Source organism: Pimephales promelas, chromosome 1 (genome assembly GCF_988280905.1).
Source record: "Pimephales promelas chromosome 1, fPimPro1.hap1.1, whole genome shotgun sequence".
Classification (NCBI taxonomy): Eukaryota; Metazoa; Chordata; class Actinopteri; order Cypriniformes; family Leuciscidae; genus Pimephales; species Pimephales promelas.
In genome coordinates this window covers 26,069,420-26,096,171 of record NC_142769.1, presented here as the reverse complement: position 1 = coordinate 26,096,171, position 26,752 = coordinate 26,069,420, and the positions used below count along the sequence as shown (strand labels likewise).

At 38.9% G+C, this 26,752-nt stretch overlaps 1 protein-coding gene across 3 annotated transcripts in view; it reads left to right on the top strand.

The window, feature by feature from the left end:
- The window catches only part of bean1 (brain expressed, associated with NEDD4, 1), a 62,254-nt gene that overhangs the window by 20,388 nt on the left and 15,114 nt on the right, over positions 1-26,752 (top strand). For 2 of the 3 annotated variants that reach the window (XM_039674472.2, XM_039674471.2), the window contains exons 4-5: positions 16,643-16,843; positions 19,008-19,149. In XM_039674472.2, the coding sequence (XP_039530406.2) occupies positions 16,643-16,843; positions 19,008-19,149 (343 nt within the window). Of the gene's footprint in view, positions 1-14,075; positions 16,307-16,642; positions 16,844-19,007; positions 19,150-26,752 lie in introns of those variants that run through there. The other variant, XM_039674470.2, reaches the window with a different exon arrangement.

Sequence of the window (26,752 nt, the reverse complement as noted above, 5' to 3'; positions counted from 1 at the left end):
TGCTACAGTGGTTGGCCTACATTTATTCATCGCAGAGACCAATCTTTTCGTAGTTATATGTTGCACTATATAGCCCTTTATAGGACCCTTTTTAATGAACATTTGGTGTAGGTCTACTAGGCATAGATATCTGAACATCTTTGCCAAGCAAAACCAGCACAGAAGTAATCAATAAATTACCAGGGAGGGTCATGCCTTTTTTCAAAATCATTTTGGAGGGTCATAGAAAAATGTATTGCTGACGAAGGGAGGGTCAAGTCTATTTTGACTGTAGATCTCAAAAGTCCTACGGTAGCCCCTTAAATAAAAAAAAACGAACAGTCCCTTATACATTTTTAAGGCTAGACAAGTAATTTGTTGAGGTCAGTTTGTAGTGAAAGACTACATCCTGCACACATATAGATTCAAACGTGCATACCTATAGACTAAACAAGTAATATGCGTGTGCATGCCGTCAGCTTTTTCACAGGTTTGCGTTTTTGACGTTTGTGCAGAGAAAACTTTTTTTCAAGGCTTGCACCTTGGAACCTATTTCAAGGTTTGCGCACTTGAGCCACCAGGCACTGTTGTTGTGCATTAAGGGTTTTCTGTTATAATGATGTCGTGCTAGCGGCCCCTAATAACTAATGATATTTGCAATGGAAGTGAATCAATCAAAACTAACTTTAGCTGGACAATAACTGTATTCTAGAGCTGCTGTAAAGCCAAAAAAATCTCTGTTACTTTAAGTTCCTATTATCACTGTAAAACTATTGTAAAAGTTAAAACAATATTGTTAAAAGCGCTATATAAATTAAGGTGACTTGGCTTAAAGCATGAATGTTTTGTGTAGATTCAAAATGTCTTATTGCATTTATAACAACATGATTCATACAAGTATAACGCTGGTTTGCTCAGTGTTAAAGCTATAATTCATTGACAGGAATGTTTTTATAGGGACAAAAAATATATATCACAATGTGCATTGGATTTATTTGTGTTCAGGTGTTAGTAAAGAGAAACAAAATCACTCTCTAGAACATTCTCATTTACGGTTCCATGCTGGTGGACTGATCTGCCCATCATCATCCGAAATGCAGAATCCCTGACAGCATTCATAAGACAACTGAAAACTCATCTCTTCCGTGAGCACATGATATAAAAAAAATAATAAATAATAATAATAAAAATAATAATAATTCGTTACATTTATATAGCGCTTTTCTGGACACTCAAAGCGCTTCACATAGAAGGGGGGGATCTCCTCAACCACCACCAATGTGCAGCATCCACCTGGATGATGCGACGGCAGCCATATTGCGCCAGAACGCTCACCACACACCAGCTTACTGGTGGAGAGGAGACATAATAATTAAATCCTTGCTTGTCTGGTTTATACTACTCTGAGCAATGTTTGAACATTGTATTTTGAGCACTTCTTGTGTTGTTATTCCCTCTTCACAATGACTTGTTTGATTTAGTCCTCAGATGTAAGTCACTTTGGATAAAAGCGTCTGCTAAATGACTAAATGTAAATGTAAATATTTAAGAGATAGTTCACCGAATAATTAACAGTCTGTCATTTTATGACCCTAAAGCCATTTCAAATATGAATGCTGTTATTTTTATGCATGCAAAAGAAGAATTTGTGGGGGGAAAAAATTACACATTTTTGTTAATGAACATGTCCATCAAGCTTAAAGGCACCATTCACCCAAAATGAATATTATTGTCATGATTTACTCAACTTATGTTATTCCAATCCTGTATGACTAATTTTCTTCTGCTGTGGAACATATGAGATTAAATTGGAAGAAAATTGACTTGCATTATAGGCACAAATGAGACGGAATATAAGTCAGGTTTGGAATGACATGAAGGTGAATAACTGGCGTATCTTTCATTTTTAGATGATCTATTTAGTAAGCAAAAAAAAAAAAATATATATATTTTTTTTAAGTTGGGATGAACCACATGACTCATGCACTAGGTTTTTACTAAGTCTTCTGAAGATATATGATGGCTTTATGAGAGGAGCATTCCCTTCACTGAATCTCACACATCAGCCTCATTCTTGGCGCCAGTATTACAATTATTAATGCCAAATCTCACTGGTTTATATCTGTTGTTTCTCAGCATATGGTGCCATTTTGAATAATAGCCTTTGAAAACATTCAGAGAGGGATGTCTTACCCCTTTATTAGTGAAAAGCTATCGTATGACTCCAGTAGACTTAGAATCAACTGTTTGGACTTTTATAATAGTTTTCATTTTGTGATGAACTCTTCCTCATAAGTCTTTGTTATAGGAAGGTGTATGCCCAGACTTGCCCTTGGCAAGAGGGAACAGCAGGTTCTTTTTGTGTTAATGGCTTTTCATGCTTCCCCTCGCTCAGTAGCTCATTTGACATGACTGCCTAATGCTTTCCACAGTGCTGATCTTGGATCAGAGTTGACGTTTGCTCAATACTCGGAAGCTGCACTGATGCTGTTAAATCCTGAACTGAACAGTGCCAGTTTAGCACTGCTGCAAACGTGTCCCCATAAAGGCCTCTGAATAGTTGAGGTTACTGGTTTGGCTTCCTCTGAGGGAGATAAACTGTTGTTAATGAGATTTATTCAGATATTTATGAGAGCTGAAAAAACAATAATATGCACAATTAATGTGCACAAGAGACTATAGCAGTAATAACCCAGCCGTTGCAATAATTTGCCTCAGTTTATTTGTTTCTAATATTAGCTTCTGTATTTCATTATGATATAATTGGGTACAATTTTGCAGTCTTATTAGTTTTTTTATTACTGTTTTTCTTCTGTTGTTTATATAAGCCTTGTGATAATTTTCATTCCAAATATTAATTATAGCAGTATTATCCACATTTAGAGTAAATAATCTTTATTATTTTAAGTCCAAGTGCTTGTCTGATTTTAAAGCTGCAGTCCGGCGTTTTTCATCTTTGTTTGAAATCTGCAATTGCATTGATTTGCGGAATTATCAACTTTACGTGAGTTGTACTTCATTACCCTCGACACGACACAGCGCAGATGAACACAATGTTGTGTTTGAGGAGAGTGTGTTGTGTAGCTGTCAGTCACCATGCCGATGTGGATATTGGCATTCAGAATCTCAGATTATTCTTTTTGGAAGTATGACCAACATAAGAATTTTCACCGGAAAATGTCATCTGAACTATTAAGAAAACATCCACTTTTGTTCTGTTTGACATTTCAGTAAATCGCGCTGAGTAGATAATGATGTGATTGCTACCAAATGAGTCAAAGACTTATCAGCCTGCACCATATAGAGTTTAATGCCAGAGCTAGGTATTTTAAGCAATTTTTAGCTTTTACACAAGATTCAACAAATGTTTTAATCAGTTTAATACAATTTAAGTTAAATTGACTTAAACATCCAAGTTGATTATATTTAAAAATTTAAGGCAGCGACTTTTTTTTACAGTGTTGTCATTTTCAGGTCGCTGTAGAAAGCACATGACGAAGGAGCTGGTGTTAGATACGATGTTTCAGGAAGATAATGTCATCTGAACTAGTAAGAAAACATCCACTTTTTTCTGGTTCTGACATTGCAGTAAATCACGCTGATTGAATCTAACAATCACTTATAAGTTCTCATATCACGCAAAACCGTGCAAATTCTACTTTGTTCTCAAATTGTTAATGTTAACAACGTAAGCAAGCATTGCGTGACTACATGTAATGTCCTTCCGATATGCATCCTTGTTTTTACATGGGTCCGGTTGCAGTCTCTTTTTTTGTAGCCACTCTGAAGTCTGGATGAAGTCTTTTGCATTTTACAGCTGGTGAGTCTGTTGTTGTCACTGGTGATTGTCGTTTGAAATTCATGGATCTGCCATCAAATTGATGTTTAATTATATCAAGTGCTGTAAGAAAAATATCTCGGTAACATATGGTAACCCTCGTTCCCTGAGGGAGGGACGGCTGACCAATAGCCAATAGGAATCTTGGTAGAGAGGCCAATCTACTTTGATTGAAACTAAAACAAGCCTCACAAACAATCATTTGCATCAGCTGCACAGCCTTGTTAGCACGGGTATATAACAAGCAGCTAGCGTTCCCTATCAGTCATTCACTACAACGTAGGTCATGACTAACCAATAGGAATCCCTTCCAAAGCGTCAAAGAGGTGCTGCACCCCATCCAGCGCCCCATGCAAGCCTCTGCACCTTCTTGCCTGAAGGACGATATGAGGATGCTCACACGGGGAGTGTCTGATACTGTTGTTCCGTGAAAACCCACACAGTGAGACCTTGGATAACACTGGGAAAGCATGCCCTTTTCTGTGGAAGCCACTTTCTTCAGAAAGTAATGTGGAAATACATATGGACTAACCCAAAGCCTGTACTGCATATGAAATAATGGGTGACTTAGCCCATGGGAAAGACACAGGCTTCCGTCTTAGGAGCAACCGTGGAACATACACACATATGGGATCCCCAAATTGTCGCACATGGAACCCAGCCCGGGTATGGCTCTCAAGGATTCAACAGACAGAGGCTTGGCTCCGGACGCTCCGCCATGTCCAGGCCGAGGGGCTTTTGGAGGACTCGACAGGTTTTTCACTCTGGAGAATAGGGATGCACAGTAGGGTGCACCAAGCCGACAGAGCCGGGCCTCTCAGTGCTTCTATCCATTTAGGGTGAGAACACGGGAGGAGACCGGCGCTACACGTAGGCTATATGATCTAGCGAACGTGTTAGGTGTCATCCAGACCGCAGCTCTATAGATATCTGTTAGCAAGGCGCCACGACCCAGCGCCCAGGAGGATGACACCTCTCGTGGAGTGTGCATGCAACCTGAGTGGGCAGGGCACACCTTGAGCTTGGTAAGCCAAGGCAATGGCCTCCACAATCCAGTGGTTCATCCTCTGCTTGGAGACAGCCTTTCCCTTCTGCTGGCCTCCGTAACAGACAAAGAGCTGGTCTGAGGTCCTGATGCTTTGAGTTCTGTCCACGTACAGAGCACGAATGGGTCAGAGCAAAGCCAGGGCTGGGTCTGCCTCCTCCAAGGGCAGCGGTTGCAAGTTCATTACCTGGTCTCTGAAGGGAGTGGTAGGAAACTTGGGCACATAGCCAGGCCGGGGTCTTAATAACACATGGTTGTCACCCGGCACAAACTGTAGGCACGATTCGTTGACCGAAAATGCGTGCAGGTCTTTTACCCTCTTGATGGAGGCCAATGCAACCACTACCAAAGTCTTCATGGAAAGAAGCTTTTAAGTCTACTGATTGCAGAGGCTCAAAGGGAACATCCTGAAGTGCTCGGAGCACCAGGGAAAGATCCCAAGAGGGTATGGAGGGGGGTCGAGGAGGATTTAATCGTTCCTCGTCCCTCCCCCATCCAGCAAGGGTTGGAGACTTCGCTCCAACCCTTGCTGGAAGAAGGAAAGCACAGACCCCATCGAACATCTTCAGGGGTTCTCCTGGCCAGAACACCATTTGACGAACAGGTTCCACTTCAGGGTGTAGACATGTCTCGTGGACAGCGCCTGTGCTGAAGTGATGGTGTTAAGTAGCCTGGCATGCCAGACCTACATCAAGATGTTTGGTCTGGGAACTCTTCATTTACAGGGTTCAATCCGAGGGGCGGAATGAATGGTTGTCTTTCAAATTCTCTCTGCACAAAATTGGATAGTGCTACAACCAATCAGAGCAACGAAGAATAGGGATGGGAATCGAAAACCGGTTCCACTCGAGAACCGGTTCTAAGTTTTACGATCCATCGATATTGTATGCCCTCGACGTTAACGAGTCCTCTTATCGATGCTCTTGCTCTGAGTCAACCATAGTATGTAGGCTACAACTGTGCCTTTTGTATTTTTTTCATTTCTGTAGTGATGAACCGCTGTGCTTGTGACAGTGCGCATGTTAAACTGAACGAGCAGGGAGAGAGAGTGCCCCTTTCGTGCGCGCGCACTCTCTCTCAGGCTTCACCGTCTCAAAATTAAGCGCTGTCTTGCTCTCTCTCTCTCTCTCTCTCCCTCGCACATATCAAAATAATCGGCACAATGGTAATGTCAGGAGACTAAAGTTTCATGTGGAGCATTCGGGATGCTTCGGGAGCATTCAGGATGCAAAGACATGCTTGAATCTCCCTCGGAAACCCACCAGTACCACTGGAATTAAAAACATTATTACAAGATTACCGCTTTGATTCAAGCTAAGGCAAGCAGAGAGTTTTGAACACTGGCTGGTTGTGTATTTTCTCAAATATATATTTTGGATAATTTTTAACCCAAAAAAAGCTAAAGACTGCAGCTTTAAATGGGTTGGCCTCAAAAAGCATGAAAATCCTCTCTTGATTTAAAAGGAAACAAAACACTAAAGCCTGCCTGGATCAATAGCTGTTCCTTGAAGCGGCCCTCTCCAGCTTTATGAGAATGGATTGTGTATTCTTTACAACATGTCTGTCCATCCTGTGACCTTGTCACTATCTTGCTCTTCCCTCTGTCTTATCTCAGTCCTTTGCCTGCTGTGCATCACAGATTTGAAAACATAAGATCTGTGATGTTAGACATTTTGCACTCCTCCCATGTCATTTCTTTCCTAAAAAGCTTGTTTAATCTAATTATAAACCATTTATACTCCGTAACAAATTATATGACCAATAAGTCATAACAACATGTTTTTTTTTTTACATTGCTTTAACTCATAAAAATAAGTTCTGTCATGACAACTCTTGGGAGATTGGCATGGTTATGATTAAGGCAATGTTAATGTATTTAGTCTTGGTGGAATAGATCTGCTACGCTGCTTCTGCTGCAGAGCAACTGATACTTGCTATTGCCAATCACAGACATTGCTGTGAGCATGTAAGATGTAAGAGCATGCATGTCCTCATAACATAGATGATTTAACCACCGTAGCAGATCTATAGTGGAGCTGGAGAGTTTCTTAAAGTGCGCTGCAGACTGCTAACAGCAACACTACCGGTATTTGTTTGAATGTTGAGCCGCAGCTCATCGGACACTGATGCAACAGCAACCAATCAGCTGTGCCATTTAGATAATTATGTGATTTCTACCAAATGAGTCAAAGACTTATCAGCCTGCACCGTGTATAGTTTAATGACAGAACTAGGTATTTTAAGCAATTCTGAGCTTTTAAACAAGATTCAACACATTAAAAAAAAAAAAAAAATCAGTTTAATACAATTTAAGTTAAAATGACTTAAAAAATCTAAGTTGATTGTATTTACAAATTTAAGGCAGCGACTTTTTTTTACAGTGTTGTAATGGTCAGGTGGCTGTAGATAGCACAGAACCAAAGAGATGGTGTTAGATAGTCTTTAATAACAAACTCAGGAAGATAATGACCACCTTAACACAAACAATAACTGAAAATGGACAGAAAATAAAAGGTTGTATAAATACACAGTACACAGTAAACTATTTAGAATAGTGACTACCGAGAACTAATACAGACAAGACAGAAACTGAACTAAACTGAACATAATTGTGACAAGTGTATACTAAAATTTCCCTAAATGTGACTAATATGACAATATTAAATAGGCTTTTTTTGACAATTTTAGAAGCCTGGCAGACTTTTTCATCATATTCTGTGTTATCTGGGTCAGCTGGAGAGATTGAAGGATGTGTCAAGGCTTGCACTATCTGTCATGCCCTTCCTAGCTGGATCTCTTAGGACCCCGAAGTGGAAATGAGTAAAAGGTTATGTCAACTTTTAACGACTCTGGCAGATGGCATTTCTCATGAGGCTCAAGAGAAGCTTGTATGAGGCAAGTTTGTCTTGTACTGTAGGTGTGAAGCACATTTACAAGTGTACTTATGAGGTACTTGTCCATATATACAACATTTCATGGGGTTAGCTGCCTCCGAATTGGCATGATGTAAGAGTAAAAGCTTTATTTGATCAGTAATTTATTTCTCAAAAAAAAATTTTTTTTAAATATATCTCCATTTAAAAGTTTGTGGTTGGTAAGATTTTTTTTTAAGTTTTTGAAAGAAGTTAAGTGCTCACCAAGGCTGCTTTTATTTGTTCAAAAACAGTAATGTTGTGAAATGATATTACAATATAAATCTTGCTGTTGTTTCAGTTTCAAAACTAAGAGCTTCACACATTGATTATCACCCTGCTCTGTTTCAGATGGTACTAAAACACCCAGACACCCCATAATAAGATAAGATTCTATATTTCCTTCTGCTTACCATTTTTTGCTCAGGTCACTTACATAAAATTTTTCTCTCTTGTTATTTTTAGCCTCTAACACCCCTGCCACTTCACGTCATTGCAGAGTGTGGCAACCCAACAAGCCATATTAAGACTAAGTTACATACTCTTAGAGGGCCAAATGATCACGACAATGATATTTACAGATTTTTTTGACAAAAACATCCTGACGGGTTCTCCTGCTGTGTTTACATGCTTTCAGTGTCTCTTTACAGTCCAGAACAATGGTTCTTTTACGAGAGGTTATCTCTTGTTGCGTAAGTTAGCTTACGCTATGGTAAGAATTAATCTTTTTGAGATATTGATCTGCTAATATCTCTACTGCTAAAATGGCTTACTATCACAACAGACTCTCGCATGTTTTTCAAAATCTTCTCCTCTCTTCTTAACCCTCCTCCTCATCCTCCTTCATCAACCCTAACAGGTGACGATTTTGCCACATTCTTCATAGAGAAAAAAAAACACCATCAGCAGCCAATTTACCAATCCACAAACTGACACAAACATTTTACCAACAAACGACCACATTCTACCCTCTAAACTCCTCCTTTCCAATCGCCCTACTACATGTCTGCTTGATCCTATCCTCACTAAACTACTTCAAGTCATTTATTCCCTAGTTGTACCCACACACATGCACATCATAAACACGTCTCTTCACACTGGTACCTTTCCCACAGCTTTTAAGCAGGCTTGAGTAACCCCACTGCTTAAGAAACCCAACCTAAATCCAGCACATCTAGAAAGTTACAGACCGGTATGTCTTCTTCCATTTGTTGCGAAAACACTTGAAATACTTGTATTTCTTGAAATACTTAAATACAGACTGGCAGCACCACTCTGTATTCCCTATGAGTGCTTACAGTATGTACTTGTGCTGGCCCGCGTTGCTGGGATTCCCTGGGACTCATGAGTGGATGTTTGGCGAGCATGGCGTTGACAAAGGGCTCTCGTAACGTAAGCTAACTTACACAATATGAGAGAACCTCTCGTAAGAGAACGTATCGGTTACTTAACGTAAATTCAGTTCTCTCTAGAAGAGGGAACAAGTATTGCATAACCTGTCGTGCTCGCGCTACGAGTGACTTTCTCTTCAGTTGATGAAAACCTACGATGACAGCCTACGAGCCCCGCTTATATACGCTAAGCCAAGCCCACTCTGGCTGGCTAAGACGCAATGAGGGCGCGAACACCCCTTCATTGGACGTGACGTCACGCCAGATTCAGTGGTAGGCTGCTGCAGTTGCCGCAGGACAGCCAATGAGCACACTAGACAGCCTGCTAGGTATGCTAGCTGGTGCAATTCGTTGACAATTAATACAAAATTAAGGATAATTTTTTGGCTTCAATATCTCGAAAAGATTAATCTTTCCTGTAGCATAAGCTAACTTATGCAATACTCGTTCCCTCTTCTAGAGAGAACCGAGGTTATGCAGTTAGCCACATTAGTATTCTTTCTCCGAGATGTTATGCTTTATTTAGGGGTGTTATACAGAATATCATTTAGAAATATTTGCATTAGTTGTACTAACAATGGGAAGAGTCTGACAATTATTTCATACAACATTTTAATTACAAACTATTTTACCAGAATTACTAGTTGAATTGAGGGGGGGAAATGACATGGATTTCAGAATGTCTTATTTGGTTTTTATAGAGAGAGAGAGAGAGTTAGATTAGACTTTTTAACCCCCAGTGTATGTACTGCATTTTTTCTTACTCTAATATTGAGCTATGGTTGGACTAAACATTTGTTTAGATTCATCACATGTGATTTTAGAACTGTTTGTGCTCTCCTTGTTATTTAAATTATATTCAGTGAGACAAACCAGGGCTTGTGTTTATTAGATCAGCTTTCTAGAGAATTGTACGTATTTGTTCCTGTGTGTGTCGTGTGTGCGGCTGGATATGTGGGTAGGAGTGACCTTCTCTTCACACACTTTTCTTCCTGGTTTCTGAAAGATCTAAATTAAGTCCTTATGTCTCTGTAAATGGTGCTGTGAGTATTTATTTATGTGTTCAGTAATCACATTGAGAAGTGCTCAGATAAAATCTCACTCAAAGGTTTCACTCTCCCTAATATACCGGGAACCCTTACAAAAACTTGGACATTGTTTGCTGTTGTCCTGTTATTTATTTTATTTTTAACTTTTATAAAATAAACTTTATTATTTGTCCAAAAATAATCAAAGTAAATTTATAAAATATATCTTGTTTTAAGAAAGCCTATATGTATTTTATTTTTATTTTTACTACAAAAGGACAATAAAGAAGACAATTTTAAAGAAATTTTTTTTTTTTTAGTGTAGAACTGAAAATATGAGTGTGAGGATGTTCAACACAAAATGAGGGCTGCAGTTTTGGAAATATGTGGCACAAAATTGGATTGTTCCCAGTGGGAAGCATGACAAGAGCAAGAAGAGAAGAAGTGTGTGTGTGTGTGTGTGTGTGTGTGTGTGTGCGTGCAAAAAAAAAAGAGTCTAAAGAGAGGCATAAAAAGCATACGTTGTTGTGATTATGCAATATAGACCTTATGCACCAGAGAAACGTGAGCGCCGTCATCTTTAGAATATTGTCTTTGAACTTCCAGTTTCACGGTCGCTCTGTATATTTCTATGGCATCGCCGTCGAGGAGTAATTAGCTGGTGAAGTGGATTTACTTATTGTAGTTTATCATAAGCACTGTAAAGCAGATGTCTTAACAAATGTTGTCGACAAGGAAATTTTTTTACGAGCAGTTCATTCATACCTATACAAGATCGCTGTCAAAATATAAACCGGAAGTCAAAGGACAATGATCGCAGCACTGAAAAGGGGCGGGGCTACATAAGGTCTATAGTTTGTATACAGTCTGCTGCGACCTTCTGCATAAAGTAACACAGTCTCATCCCAAAAAGTCATATAACTGACGTCTTGGGACGTCTTTTGACCATACGTCAATATCCGCCTTTTTAGGGCCCCCTTAAACGTCGGTAGATGGCGATCCCGGGCCGTCATACAACTGACGCTTTACCTTTAACGTCAGTTAGGTTTAGGGTTAGGTTTAGGTCTGGGGTAGATTTAGGATCCCATAACCTCATCTACCGACGTTTAAGGGGGCCCTAAAAAGGCGAATATTGACGTATGGTCAAAAGACGTCCCAAAACGTCAGTTATATGACGTCTTGGGATGAGACCGGGTTGCATAAAGCGATGAGTTTTTTTTTTATCTTAGACAGGACAAGGATGCAAGGGCTAGAGGGAAGGACAGCAGAAGGACATGCCGACTTACGTAAGCCACACTCTTTGACTGAATCCAGTCAGTGAACTGATCTCCCAAATGCAATCTCAGTCAGATTCACCACATAATAGCACACATATTGAGGAAGAGGACACAGCAGACATGTTAGCATACACCATCTGGATGCCTGGAGGTTACCATGCAGCTGTAGCCCTGGAGATGCAACCATGTGGTCTTTAGAGACCTCACTGTCAAGCAGCACTGACAACCCATGGATTAGCACACAGCAATGCTAATAAATCAGATCTGAACACTTAGATGAATGAGTTGAATGCAAAGTAGTGAAGTTTAACCACTTGCTAATTACCCAGGAGAAAAGAAAACTAAATTCACACACTAAATTAGTTACATTTTCACTTCTCCTAAAAAATTATAGGGTTGGAATTAGTGTAGATGTAATGCAATGATTCAAGGAAGATGAAGAAGATCAGGTATTAGTGCAGTGTTTATAGGCTACGTCCACATTAATCCGGATACATTTGAAAACGGGGTTTTCGTTTAAAAATGCTCTTCATCCACACTAGCATTTTCCGACGTTTCAGTGTGGATGAGAAACTTCTAAATTCACTTTACAGCGCATGTGTGAAACTTCACAAAAGCTCACTGAGATGATACAGATGGGAAAATAAATAATAATGTTATCGCACAATAACAAGATAATTTTATTTAGCAAAATATCTCACCATCACTGATCCATCGTCCAGGTCGCATTCAGTCACCATATGTTTGGTCTAAAACGCAACTGCTCTCCTGTTTTGCCACAGGACAGCAAATGTGAGGAGTACATTATCTGTCATCTTTGCAGTACTGTGCTATGAAGAATGGCACACATTAAGTAACATAGAAAGTAACATATTTTAGCAACAGTGTAAAAATGAATAACACATAACAGGAACGATACCGATAAACATGAATATCTATTGGTACTACATGGATCACATGACTAAACTTACATCATCGTTTTCAAATACCTCCAGTTTCACTGTCCACACTACAACGCGAAAACGGCGTTTTCAAATTTATCCACTTTGGAGAGTGTTTTCCAAAAGATACGTTTTAAAACAGACTTAAAACAGTGTCTCTGTGTGGATGGATGGCTAAAACGGAGAGAAAAATATACGTTTTCAAACAAAAACGTATTAGTGTGGACATGGCCTTAAGCAACACAGAGCAAGATACTTAACCTGTGAGACAGTGTGCTGTGCACAAACGTTACCAAACAACTAAACAGAACACAGACAGCAACTTAAATACAGTGATGATTAACTACATGTGATGAATGTAGTTATTGGCCATGGTGGCTGACAATTGGCTGGGAAACTAGAACGAAGGGAACACATGTCAAGAATGAAAACAAAACAGACTGAACATGACTGTGACAGTAGCAAATATATTCATTCATACCATTCAAAAGTTTGTTGGTTTGGTAATTTTTTTTACGTAAATCTGTTTACCATTCACCAATGCTGAATTAATTTGATAAAAAATACAGTAATATTGGAATATATATTACAATTTAAAATAACTGTGTTATAATAACTGAATTTTCAGTATCATCCTGTCTTCAGTGTCATGTGATCCTTCAGAAATCAGTCTAATGATGATTTGGTGCTCAATAAACAAATGTTTAAAACAGTGCTACATTTTTCTTATATATTCTTGCAGGATTATTTTATAAATAGAAAGTTGAAAAGATATATAAATGTTTTGACTGTTTTTTAAAAGAAATGAATGACCCCAAAATTTTTAACAGTAGTGTCTTTGAAAGAATGACTATATAGCACTACTTAATTTACTTAATTTGTTTAAATAATTGTAAAGGTTTGTGAATACTCCGAACTTATAATTTTAAACTTATAATTAACCGAGTCTGATACACAACCGTGTTTTCACAGCTCGTTTCTAAAGACTCTCGTGAGCATTGAGGTGTGAACAACACTGCTGTATTGCACCTTCCCAAAGTTGAATAAGAAGAGGCCGACATTTAGCATCTCAGGTTCTACTGTATGTACTGTACACAAGTACTGTAATTAAGTACTGTAAATACTGTATATATGAAATTTTCTTCTAGAATGATCATTTTTATCAAGCTTATATATTCAAGTTCAGTAATTTCACTTAAATGACAATTAATAGGTTATCTTCATTCCAATTTAAGTGAAATTACTGAAATTTAACATACAAGCTTGATAAAAATGATCATTCTAGAAGAAAAATTCAAATGGCACTTAGAGGCTTTTGCATCTGAACTCTTCATATATATATATATATATATATATATAAACATTTTAAAAAAGTACTGTATGTAGTATACACAAGTACTGTAATTAAGTACTGTAAATACTGTATGTATATATATATATATAAACTTTTTTTAAATGTTTATATATATATATATATATATATATATATATATATATTAAACCCATATTACACATTAAAAAGATTCAGGACCTTTATAAAGTTTAAATATATTCAGAAAAAAATATGTTATAATTTTTAACAGCACTGACTGAAGTTCAAAATAGCAAATATGCAGCTGACCTCAACACCCTTTGTGTTGCTCCTTGTGTAGGAAAGCACATGTGATGGTAAAAGTGTTAAATTATTGATGTCTGTCTTTTGATTGACTGTGTATTTTGAACTACATGTGGCCTTGTTTGGTATCAGTAAGGTGTGGTGTTTTGCTCAATCATTCCAGGCAGATTTGTTATATTTTTTTTCAAATGTGATAAATTAAGTCAATATATAGTAGGGCTGGGTATTGACACAAATTTCACAATTCGATTCGATTTCGATTCACAAGCTTGCAGTTCGATTCGATTTCGATTCCTATTCGATTCGATTCAATATTGATTATTTTGGATATCCGTTACAATAAATTGCAAATTTTCTCAAGGAAATCAAATCTCTTAACTAATGCTGTAAACTATGGGAGTCTAGTTGTAGCCTACTAGGCTTCATTAGCCTGTTTTGTAGCTATACAAACACTTTAATTACACTTTTATTTATTTTATAATAAGAAGATTATGTGAAATATAAACATTTAAATGGGGACTGTCAAAAAAACTTGCCAGATTTATTCAAATATGCTTATTGAAAAACATTAAGATTATAATGCATATGTAATATGGTTTATATATTTAGCAAAATGCTCCTCTCTGGAGTTATTTTTTTCAAGCTGACTAACGAGTTGATGTGGGTTTTCTGAGGTAAATATGACGATACATTGATTACAAGCTGTTTAACTGACGTCTTTCCACGGTTGAAACGCTGATTGAGTGAATCAATGTGACATAATACGGATTTCGATAAGTTGTACTCTATCTTTTAACACACTTTCAGATGCTCATTCATGTTTATTTGGCGCTGTGACTGGTATTATTAAGCCGGAAGAGAGATCAGCGCTGCTGCTTCTCTTGAGCTGCGCCAGAGCGATCTCACGCCACAGCGCCAAAACGCTATTTTGAATTTCTAAAGAAAATGGACGTAATTTAAAAATTGAGACTTTGTTTCATATCAATAGTAACAAAGGACACAGATTATTGCGATTTTTTGGATGCGCGCAGCTGCGATACAGTGATCCATTCATTCAAATGAAACAGGATGACTAATCGATTCTTGAGATTTAGGAATCGAAATCGGTTCGTAAAAATGAGAATTGATTAATATCGAGAAATCGATATTACCCAGCCCTAATATATAGCTCAACCAGTAAAATTATGCTTTTTTGATCATTACATTTATGTAATGGAGCTGTTTGTGAATCTAAAAGGTCTGCAAAGTTTTAAAGATCAAAGTGCATGTAAAATAAAGTTGCTGTCTCCTAAACGAAAGAATCAATTCTAAACTGACGAAACAAGTCATCAGCAATTTCTGTCATACTCGCGTAACAATGTGATATATGTGCATAATTCCAGCCTATGGGCTTCATTGACTTTCCTTGAACAGTGTCTGCTTTGACACGCCCTCAAACACTAGTTATAGTTTAGGCAAGGAAGAGTTTGGTTCTTGTTGCTTCAGATTCACTTTACATGCTCTTCAAAAGGATGAGGATTTGTGCTGGAACTGATACGGAAAATTCCTGTTCGCATCACTGTGTATACAAGTGCAGATGAAGCCTCTGGAGCTGAAATTCAGATATTGAAATGGCCGTTTCATTTTCAACATTTTCAACGCACTGTAAGCAGTAGACCAGGTGACACAGCCTGCCTTGGGCATGTGACCAATAGAGTAGCTCTGGGAAAGGAGGGGCTTAGAGAGACTAAATCTTCGTACAAACTTTCAGATTCTTTGAGAAATTGGGTGATGTGCAGTGTATTGAGAAAATTGAAGTGTTTTTTTGCTTTTGTTTTTTATCTTGGGCAACTAAACACTTCCAAATGGTTCCTTTGTCCTTAGAATAAATATGGTTACCATTCAAGCACTGCTGGCCCCACAGATTCAGTGATTTGATTGCAGTCTTGTTTATCTCCGGAAGGGCTGGAGGCCTCAAGCCCACAGAGTGTTAATATCATCATCTTTCCCAATAGGCTTTATTGAATCCGACTGTATCTCTTTAGTGTGTGCGTGTGTGTGTGTGTGTGTGTGTGTGTGCAGGGCTTATTTTGGTTTCCCTCTGGTCTGAATGGAAAGGGTGTAGGAAGACAGAGGGGAGCTAATGGCTGAAGTTGGGCTTCTTGTGAGTTGAGAATGAAAGTCGCATATTTAAAAATTAAAACGGGTCAGGATTAAAAATTTAACGCAGCAGACTTGAGAATCTAATCCACTGAGGGATGAAAGTCTGGGGAGCGTTCCTGATCTGCAGTACACAGAGAGGTAGGTAGGTGTGTGAGTGTGTTTGTGTGTCTCAAAGAAGGGTTATTATATGGAAAATGACATAATCCCACACCATTATGATCTGTGTGGGAAAGAAGAAATTGTGTCTTTTGTGTTTTATGTAACACTTGCTACTGTAAATTATTGAAACTGCTATAAAAACTGACCATCCGTCTCATCTTTCTTTCTTTCTTTCTTTCTTTCTTTCTTTCTTTCTTTCTTTCTTTCTTTCTTTCTTTCTTTCTTTCTTTCTTTCTTTTCTTTCTTTCTTATTTCCCTCAATCTTTTGAACCTCTGCACAATCCCGTGTCTGGTTCTACCATGTACTCCATTCAGCGAGCTCAAACCAGAGCAGTCATGCTCATGAGTACCCAGACTGCCAAGAAGGGGGTAATGAAGCCAGCCTGCTGGTGTCCCCTCTGGTGGTGGCTGGCATCGTCATCGGTCTGGTGCTCTTCCTCTCCTGTGTCACCATCATTGTGGGCAGTCTGCGCAAAGACAGCCGACTGCGCAACCCCCACCTGCGTGCCAGCTACGGTCAGTAACCTAACTACATGGGCTCCATAACATATCAAAAACACAAAGGCCTGGTTTCACAGACAGGGTTTAGAGGATTAGGCTGTAGTTCAATTAGGAAATTTAAGTAGCTTTTATAAACATGCACTATAGAAAAGAACATTATTGGTGTGCATCTTGAGACAAAACAATGGCTCTGAGATATTTTAATATTTGTAAGTGTGCAAGTTATTTTCAGTTAAAACAGCTCAAACATGCATTGTAGTCTGGGACTAGATTTAAAGGATTAGTTCACTTTAAAAAAAAAAAAAAAACTTTTGCTGATAATTTACTCAACCCCATGTCATCCAAGATGTCCATGTCATTCTTTCTTCATGCAGTCGAAAAGAAATTAAGGTTTTTGATGAAAACATTCCAGCATTTTTCTCCATATAATGCACTTTACTGGTAACCAAATGGTTCAAGGTTCAAAAGACAGTTTCAATGCAAACTGCAAACTGTTCAAAGGGCTTTAAACAATTCCAGATGAATGAATTAGGGTCTTATCAAGCGAAACGATCGCTCATTTAAAAATTAAATAACAAAGTTTAAGTTTTATAAGCTCAAATGGTCGGCTTGCTCTGTTCTGTGATGAGCATTCGTGACTCTCCTGTTCAAAATCGTTTATCAAAATGAACAAATCTTTTCCTGAGTTAGTTCGTTCATTTGTTCGTTGAATAAACCAAATGACACGAAAAAAGATTCATTAATTTTGATACACCATTTGGTTACCAGCAAAGTGCATTATATTATGGAGGAAAATCCTGGAATGTTTTCATCAAAAATTTATTTTCGACTGAAGAAAGAATGACATGGACATCTTGGATGACATGGGGGTGAGTAAATTATCAGCAAAAGTTTTTTAAGTGAACTACTCCTTCAAGCCTTGTCTGTGAAACTACTGTGTAAGTTGTGGCATTATTTGTGTGACATGCATGGTAAGTTGGTTTGTCACATTGTTTTGTTAATGTTATTCTGAAAATTTGAAACTTAAGCATCCCTTCAATGCATTTTTTGTATTTATTTATTTATTTATTTTATTTTATTTTTTTCGGGGAATCATGCCAATAATGCTATTATGTAGCTGTATGTTTTATGCAGAGGTGTACATTTTTTAACTCATGTCATTCCAAACCCATAAGACCTTCATTCATCTTCAGAGCGCATATGAAGATCTTTTCGATTAAATCTGAGAACTTTCGACTTTATTCGACAATTTCTTCTCTTCCATGCCAGTCTATGACATTACTAATGTTGTTGTAAACACAGTGCAGCACTTCCGGGTTTTATGTCAGAACACCGGCTCAGTATTGGCTGACTTTTATGTCAGCACAGAACCACACACATGCATCACGGTGCTCACATGAATAGCGAGAGACTCCCATAGAAATACATGAGGGTGAGTAATTAATGACAGAATATTCACTTTTGGATGAACTAACACTTTAAAGAAAATGGTTTTATGTCATAACAACAAGCATAGTACATTGTCACTGGTAGTGCAATGCTTTAAAGGGGTTAGTTCACCCAAAAATGGAAATTCTGTCATCATTTAATCGCCTTCATGCCGCCCATAAACACAAATGAAGATGTTATAAATTAAATCTGAGATATTTCTGTACCTCCATTGAAAGTCTTCACAACTAAGACGTTGATTGTTTAAAAAGTGCATAAAGAGATAGCGGTTTAATCCCAGTATTCTGAAGAGACAAGATCCCTTTATATGATAAACAGATTTAATTTAGGAATTAAAAATGGAAGCTTGAATGTGCTTGTGATGTGCGAACCTATCTCTTTTGTTCATAAGCATCAATCAACTGTTTGAGCTTCCACTATAGTTGATGTGAATGTATGTGTGTTGATCAATATAAATGTGAATAAAAGCTAAAAATTGAATCTATTTATCACATAAAGTGAGAATTTTCTCGTGAGCACGTGAAAGTCAGTATATTTTTATTTTTGCAGGTCACTTTTTTTAGGGGCTCCGTACTACCGTATATTGGTCTTGGCAATAAATAACGTACAAAAAAATTTGCAATGTATGAAAGTCTAACTAAAATTCTCAAACTTATAATATAAGAAACAGAAATGTTAACAGTCGTGTTGAATGAATAGAAATGTTTTGTTATTGTTGTTGTTTCTACAGCTCCAGATGGCCTCTCATATGGTGGCTCCATTGGAGAGCTGAGATCCACTTGTGTTGAGGACTTTCCCCCTGCTTTTGACTTTGACTCCTATGTGGAGACACTGTCTCAAGTCAACGCCATGTACCCAGATTCCCCACCTCAGTGAGTAACATTTTACCTCTGGATTGATAGGGTTCTACATAAAGACTCTACGGGGTAAAAGTGGGATCGCTTTGGGATCTCTATCTCTTTCGATACTTTGAGAATATTTACTTTAGTTGTAATAATTCTTTAGAACTAAATAGTTGTGTATTTAGTTATGTATTTTTAATATATATATATATATATATATATATATATATATAAACATAGTTTAATGACATTATGTTTACTGAACAAAAAAAATGTCATTTTATTTATTTATTTAGAAGAAACGGAAAATTTTGATAAATAAAACAGCTAAAGTGATTGTTTTGAACTTATTTAAAACATATTAAGTATCTAAGCCGGTATTGTATAAATAATGTGTGCCTTTTTTTACTTTGTGTGTGTGGTAAAAGGCCCACCTTGCCACTCCATACACTTATACAATTTTTAAACAAAATAAACCACTTTTATGATTTATTTACACACAAAATCTGTTTTTGTTCTCAATTTTTTTCTGCAATCATAGACTATGAGAATAGTGAAAAGCTAATTTTTCTTAAGGTGTGCCTTTAGCCTCATTGTACCCTATATATATTGTATATACAGTGGAAAGTAGGGGAGGAAGCGTGTGCGTGTGTAATCAGTATTGAGATCACAAGGCACACTGCCTCTTTAATGATTTCAATTCCGCTGTCCTTTCTACAGTCTTCAAAGGCTTTAGCATGGGCTGATAACTAAGCTAAAAGCCAGTTTGAGAAGATGAAAATAGAAATAGTCCACCATAATGTGCCATATTTCATCTTACTTGAAGTGTAAAGCCTGGGACACACCAAGCCGACTTCAAAGAACTAGAGTTGACAAAATCCGTCTTTTGTTGCCTCTCGTAGGCTGCGTCTGGACCAGAAAGCTGCGCCTGAACACACAGCACAGACTACAACCAACTGCAAACTAGCACATGTGTTCTGTGCCTATAATACAATATCAGCAGGTATCAATACTCTATATTCGTCATTGAAAAGGAGAAACCGAAACAAGGATATACAAGATATCTGAAACGTAAACAAAGCCGCATTACCATTTTGCTTACCATTTTGAATATCAGTTATGTTGATAACTGTCTTCATTTTAAGCGACTCATGTTGTCATGAAAATATTCACATTTTGTAATGCTCGGGTAGAATAACATGACATTAGATCAGCCTTCTGTCTGTGTCATCTTGACTTACTTGCTCTTGCTTAATTCGACTCATTCGCTAAACTGAACACCCAATCAGAGTTCCCCTCTCACTGACAGCCCTGAAGCCGATTCAACATGCTGAATTGGGCAAACTGCCATGACTTGATCCCAAGAGTTGCTCTGTGTTGACACAAACCCTCCTCTTCACGGACATGTGTTGGCTAAAACTAGAGTCTGTGTTATTTTTTTGTATTGTATGAAAGTTTAGGGATTAAAGAGAAATGGTCAAAAAAGGAAAAAGAGTTTGCAATAACCAGATGGGTGGTATTCACTCTTCTCAGTTCTCAGTCCATTTCCTTTCTCTATAGAGAAGGTTCTCTCATCCTGTTAGGAAGGTTGGACACCTTCAACTTTTAGCCTTCAGCCTGTTCTCCTAACAAGCAGGGATTGCTGATAAATGCCATGGCTTTGCACTGAAAAAGGCTTGGTGTGTTTGATCTAAATGGCAGCTTGTCTAATTGGCATCTTCAAAGAATTTGTCAGTTCCCTTCCTTGCCATTTAGCCTGCCTGCCTTCACACAGCGACCCATAGAATACTCTTCTGAGGTAGGGGAGCCCATCACAGAGGGATGATTCAGAGTGAGAAAGGTTTTATTGTTTATCAGATCATTTCAATACAATGACTATAGGTTGGATGCAAAAAAAAAAAACAGATTCTAACAAAAACAAAAATTGAGTAGCTCCAATGAGTTGTGACATTGGCTGTTTTTAGCATTGGTTTCTCTTAAGAGCTCCTCGAGAGCCTAAAGAAACCTCACTAATACATTACAAAAACCAATGCTAAAACATTATCCGTGGTGATGCATTTCAAAATGATTATGACCTCAGTGGAATCTATACATCCTGAAATCATTAGAACTATACACTGTGTCATGTCACTATAATCTATGAGTCTATAAATATTATTTTATTTTAAGAATCTATAGAATCCAACTTGGACTTGTCTAATATATAGACTTGTAACTTTTTGGGGATTGGATATACAGTACATTCTGGTGTCTTTGTGATGTCATAACAGTTCAATTCAAAATTATGTTGAACATATTGGGACTATAATTTAGACTATAATTTATTACTATAGCAGTTTTAGTATCTGGTGTTTCAGTTTTGTTATTTTTTTTATATATTTCGTGGCAAAAGGCACCTTTATCTTTACGCCACATTAGGAAAGAAAAAAAACTACAGGTGTCTGACCCATGTGTATATCCACTGACCTACAAAATGATTGGACCGAGAGACTCCTAGATATGAAATGAATGAGAGTGTGCTTTTTTTTTTTTTTTTTTAAGAGAGCACACACTGCACACTGGCAGTTTTTAGTAGATAGGAAATCAAGAAATGTGCATTGCTACACCCACATGCATCTAACATGCCAAAACAAACCTTTCATTTGAGTTTGTTTTTTTTTCTGGAAAGTGCAATGTGTTTGTCATTCATGTATGCACTTGACATGAGAAAAAAGAATAATTGCTTTCAGATGTCAGGAGAGGGGAATTCAAGTCTACTTTTCAGTTTATATGAGCTATAGACCCAATTTACAGATTAACATGACTTAAACACCTCATCAATATAGTACAGTTAAGTTTGTGTGAAAATAGCTGAGCAAATGTAAAGGTGATCTGAAATTACATCTCAATTTCATGACAGCGTGGAACATTCTTCAAGAACATGGAATTTGAATATATTTGAACTGGATATTTATGAAGTGAACCAAGGTGAAGACTTAGCTCATAAATATTAAGTTATATGGCTGGGCAGTCTAGGAAAATTACCTGGCAATGTCAGTATGAGCTAATTATAATTCATGAACTTGATGATGTCATAACCAGCCCATCTTTCCCTTTAATCCCCATTTAAATGCATTGCAGCGGCAATATTTTAAACCTTATCGAATTGATTGTGCATGTGTAAATGTTTTCCTGCTCTTAAATATAAACCGTGGTGTGCTGCTGTCAAAGATGTTGACTCAACCTGAAGTGAAGTTTGACTTGTGACTTCATGCAGAACAATCACTTATGATTGACCTGACTGTTGAGTCAGTTAATCTACTCTCAAAGTGACTTTGTCTAGTTAGGTTATTTATCACTCCTGTTGTTATTCTTTCTCAGTGCTGAAGTGCTTTCTTGGTTGCATCAGATGCCTAAGCATGTGGGTGTCTGTTTGTGCTTGTGTGCGTGTATCAGAGAGTAAAAGGTTCAGTTAGGGTCATGCTTGTGCTTAACTTGCCTGCCCTTCATGGCTTGTTTCACAAAGTGCCAATGGTATTTACATCTCTAGGACAGTTCCATTAGGCTGGCAGAGCCCTCTGGTAAAGCTCTGTGAAGGGGCGTTTTAACGGGGTGAAATTACCTCTCCACATTGCAAGAGCTACCTGAAAGAGCAGGGTCTCCCATTAAAAAGTAAATTATGACTGATATGGAATATTAGTGCTGGCCTGGAGGCCTATTAAGAATTACTGAATGGTGTGTAATTCTATTTGGGAGAGATATCCGACCCTCGGTCCAGATACTAAATTTAATTAGAGACAGGCAGTCCATACCCACACACCTCTGTTGAGATGATGTGGCAAGATGATGAAAGATTACCACACACTCTTGACCACATTTTATCCTACAGTGAAAGGTCTGCATCTAATGCAGTTATTTTTATGGAAAGAAATGAATCGGTTACCTAACGTAACCTCGGTTCCCTCTATATGAGGGAACGAGTATTGCGTAAGCTAGCTTACGCTACGGGAAAGATTCATCTTTTCCGACTTCTCGGAAAAGATGAATCTTTCCCGTAGCGTAAGCTAGCTTACGCGATACGAGAGAACCTCTCGTAAGAGAACCATACTTAGAGAATACACAAATGACCCATAAGGAATGCATATGGAGAACACTGGGGTGTCCAGCCGAAGGTGGAATATTGAGCCCGTTCTCATCCCAAGGCGTCATAAACGACGCTTTTGCCAAAGCATAGACATCCAACGCACATGGCACCCTTTAGCATCAAATGAGAAGCAGATATAAATGGGGCAGAAGGCGCCTCCTAGTGGTCTAACCCTAACCCATACCTAAACCTACCATAACCGAAGCATCTAATTTGATGCTAAAGGGTGCCATGTGCGTTGGATGTCTACGCTTTGGCAAAAGAGTCGTATATGACGCCTTGGGATGAGAATGCATTGGAATATTTCAACCCCAGGGGTGGTTGAACAAGTTCGGAGAACCAGGTCCGGGTGGGCCAGTACGGCGCAACCAGAATGACCTGCTCCTTGTCCTCCCTGACCTTGCGCAGGGTCTGGGTCAGGGTCTTCGCAAGGCAGCTCACTGGGGGAACACATATTTGTGGCCCCACTGCCAGCTGAGTGGCAGTGCATCCATGCCGAGCGTGCCCTCTGTCAGGGAATAATACAGGGCGCAATGGGTTGAGTCGTGAGAAGCAAACACATCTATCTGTGCATCCCTGAAGTTGTCCCAAATCAGCTGAACCGACTGGGGATGGAGTCGCCATTCTCCAGGGAGGGGCTGAAGCCGTGAGAGCTCACCGGCTGCACTTGCGACATACGGTAGGAGCGTAGACCACCTTGACAGTTGATGTGCGCTATAGTGGCGGTATTGTCTGATCGGACTAGTATGTGTTGATTCTTGAGGACAGCCCGGAAGCGGGAAGCTTGTTCCAGGGGCACACGGCTCGTAGAAAACTGAGGTTCGACCACGGGGTGAAGGTCTGACAGCAGATCAGAGTAATCCCATGTTGGGACTTGGTCTCAAAGCCAAAGCTGAAGTGGTCTCATATGAAGCAATCTTAGCGGTGTTGCCATGGCTGCAGATGCCATATGTCTCAGGAGCCTTTGAAAAAGTTTCAGTGGAATCGCACTCTTGCCCTCGAACTGTCTCAGGCAAGTCAGCAGTGACTGCGCGCGCTCGCTCGTAAGCTGTGCGGACATGGCCACTGAGTCGATGTCCATACCAAGAAAAAAAGAGATCCTCTGCACGGGGCAAAGTTTGCTCTTTTGCCAGTTGACCCGAAGAGTCAGCGCCCACACCCAAAAACCAATCGTCCAGCAGCGAGCACTCAGGACAGGGTGAAAGGTTCCACTCTAGTCCGATGCTTGCAGTGGCCTGGGGAAGCATGGCCGCCATTTCAGGATTTGACTCGACAAATGCCATAAGCACACCCAAGAGTGGAAGCACTGTCGAATCTTCACTTCTAGCCTGCCCTGTGATGCTGTGATGGAGAACAGATCCTATTCTGGAGTGTCAAGGGAAACCACTGGGGCATCCGAAAATAGACCCGGGGGAATCCCCTGAACAATCACGGGTTGCGTCACTGAAAAGGGGAGCGTGGTCCACGGACAAACAGTTGGCGGTTTGTTCCACACTCACAGGTCACCCTGGCCACCAGACGAAGTAGCATCTCACATGGAGAGTGTTAGATCGGGGTGTGCGTGAGGGCACTCTCTCTCTAAAGAGGTCATTGAGTCTCAACCGTAATGACACGATGGTCACGTTCCCGTGGGGAGAACGTGAGTCATCCACAAAGCTGCTCTAGCGTGATCAAGCACAAGCACGCAGAGCAGAGAATGTGCCCATCAAAAACGGAAATAAGACGACCGGAAAGTCGACCGCAACCAGTGTTTTCCGGAATGCGGAAAATGAAGTATACCTAGGTCTTAGTCATAGGGATTTTTCACTGACTCTTTCTGCAGACTACATCCATATGCCAGTAGGTGGCAATGTGTGACCGTTCGAGACAATCATTGAAACATTCATTCAGCCGATTCTTTCAACAACCCTGAGGACCCTATGCACCCTTGCACCCGGCGCAAATGACTTTGTACACTGACGCATTTATCATTCCTATTTTTCACCCGCGCAAAGCGGGCTTTTCCTTCCACAGACACGTGTCGGTAAACTAGGGAATGAACTTGCGCTCCCTGGGCGGGTTGGCGCAAAAAGGAGGCGTGTTTCGGCGCAAACAATCCCTTGTGCTATTTTACAGTTCCAGAAAACAATTGTGCCAATGACCTGAAAAAAAAAAACTAGTCTAAAGTCGCGTTGTGCGTACATTGTGCGTACACGTTGTGCGTACATTTAGATGCTATTTTAAGTGCTCATGCTTGGCATTAATACAGAGTGTGAACAACGTGCATACACTGTAGATGATTCTATCATCTACTGTTCACAGATGCATTTGACTTTTTATAAATTATACATTATTATAAGGAAAAATATATAAACATGAGGGAAATCATTGTTGTGTCCATGACAATGGGAAAAATTGGCATAAAGCTTACATGTACCCAAATTATTATATGCATGTTTAACCAAAGCTAATTTGGGTTGGTTTGTCCCATCCCCAATGTCACTTCTCTTTCTTTTACGGCCCTGATGAGAACATCAATCTCCTCGGCTGTGAACCGATTGTGAAGCGTGCCTGGTAAATGCGCCGTTATAACAGAATTGAGCCATGGAACAAGCGCACCTTCATCACCATCATGCTCTGAAAGGGAATGTGATACAGTATGATGCTCTTATTGGTTTGTTCCCCGTTACGCCCAAACCACACCTATGAATAATGAAGCTACTTCAGACCAACCCCTTTTAAACTTGCGTTGGGCGCAAGAGTCATTTATCCCGCCGTTAAAATAGCAACAGCGCCCAAGACCCGCCCACAAAGTTACTTGCGCTTTGTGCTCGATACTTGCGTTTCAGATCGTTAAAATATAGCCCAGAGGGTGCTTCTCAAATTGGAAGGCTGTGTCCAAGAGTATCCTTCGCATCCTTCAATCACCCACAATCCCTTGCACACGTTACAATTCATGAAAAAGAACTGACGGAAAACGAATCCTCACTGAGCTGGTTTGAGTTCATTATGAAATGTAAGACAAAGTAGTTTTTTTGGAGATTAATGCATACATGTTATCTTTTGTTTTGTTGTAAATTATTAAATGAACACTAAACTGCCTATAATGGGAGAAAAAATGGGAGACCTCAGACAGTGTTCGTTCACTATATTTACCGGCTTTTTATTAATTCAATACAAAGCTTTCAATACAAAGTATTTTTTATAAAATTAAGTTTTAATAGTATTTTCGTACAATGACCGTGGGGGCAGAAACACGTGTGATGGTCCATGCACACTTACTAGACCGTCTCATTCTAGCGTCCAATGCTGAGGAGGAGTCTATCCTAAGAAGCCTATAAGAGAATTATTCAGGAACAAAAAAAGTCACCTTTTATTAGTGAGTGTTTGGATCATTCATTCAATGGATTATTTCAACAGCATTAATTAATTTAGGATTGGAACAAGTCATCATTTGGAACTATTTTAGTTGATGGAGCAAAAATAGACAAAGGAACCAGCTTGTGTCTAAAATGTAATTTACAATTTAAG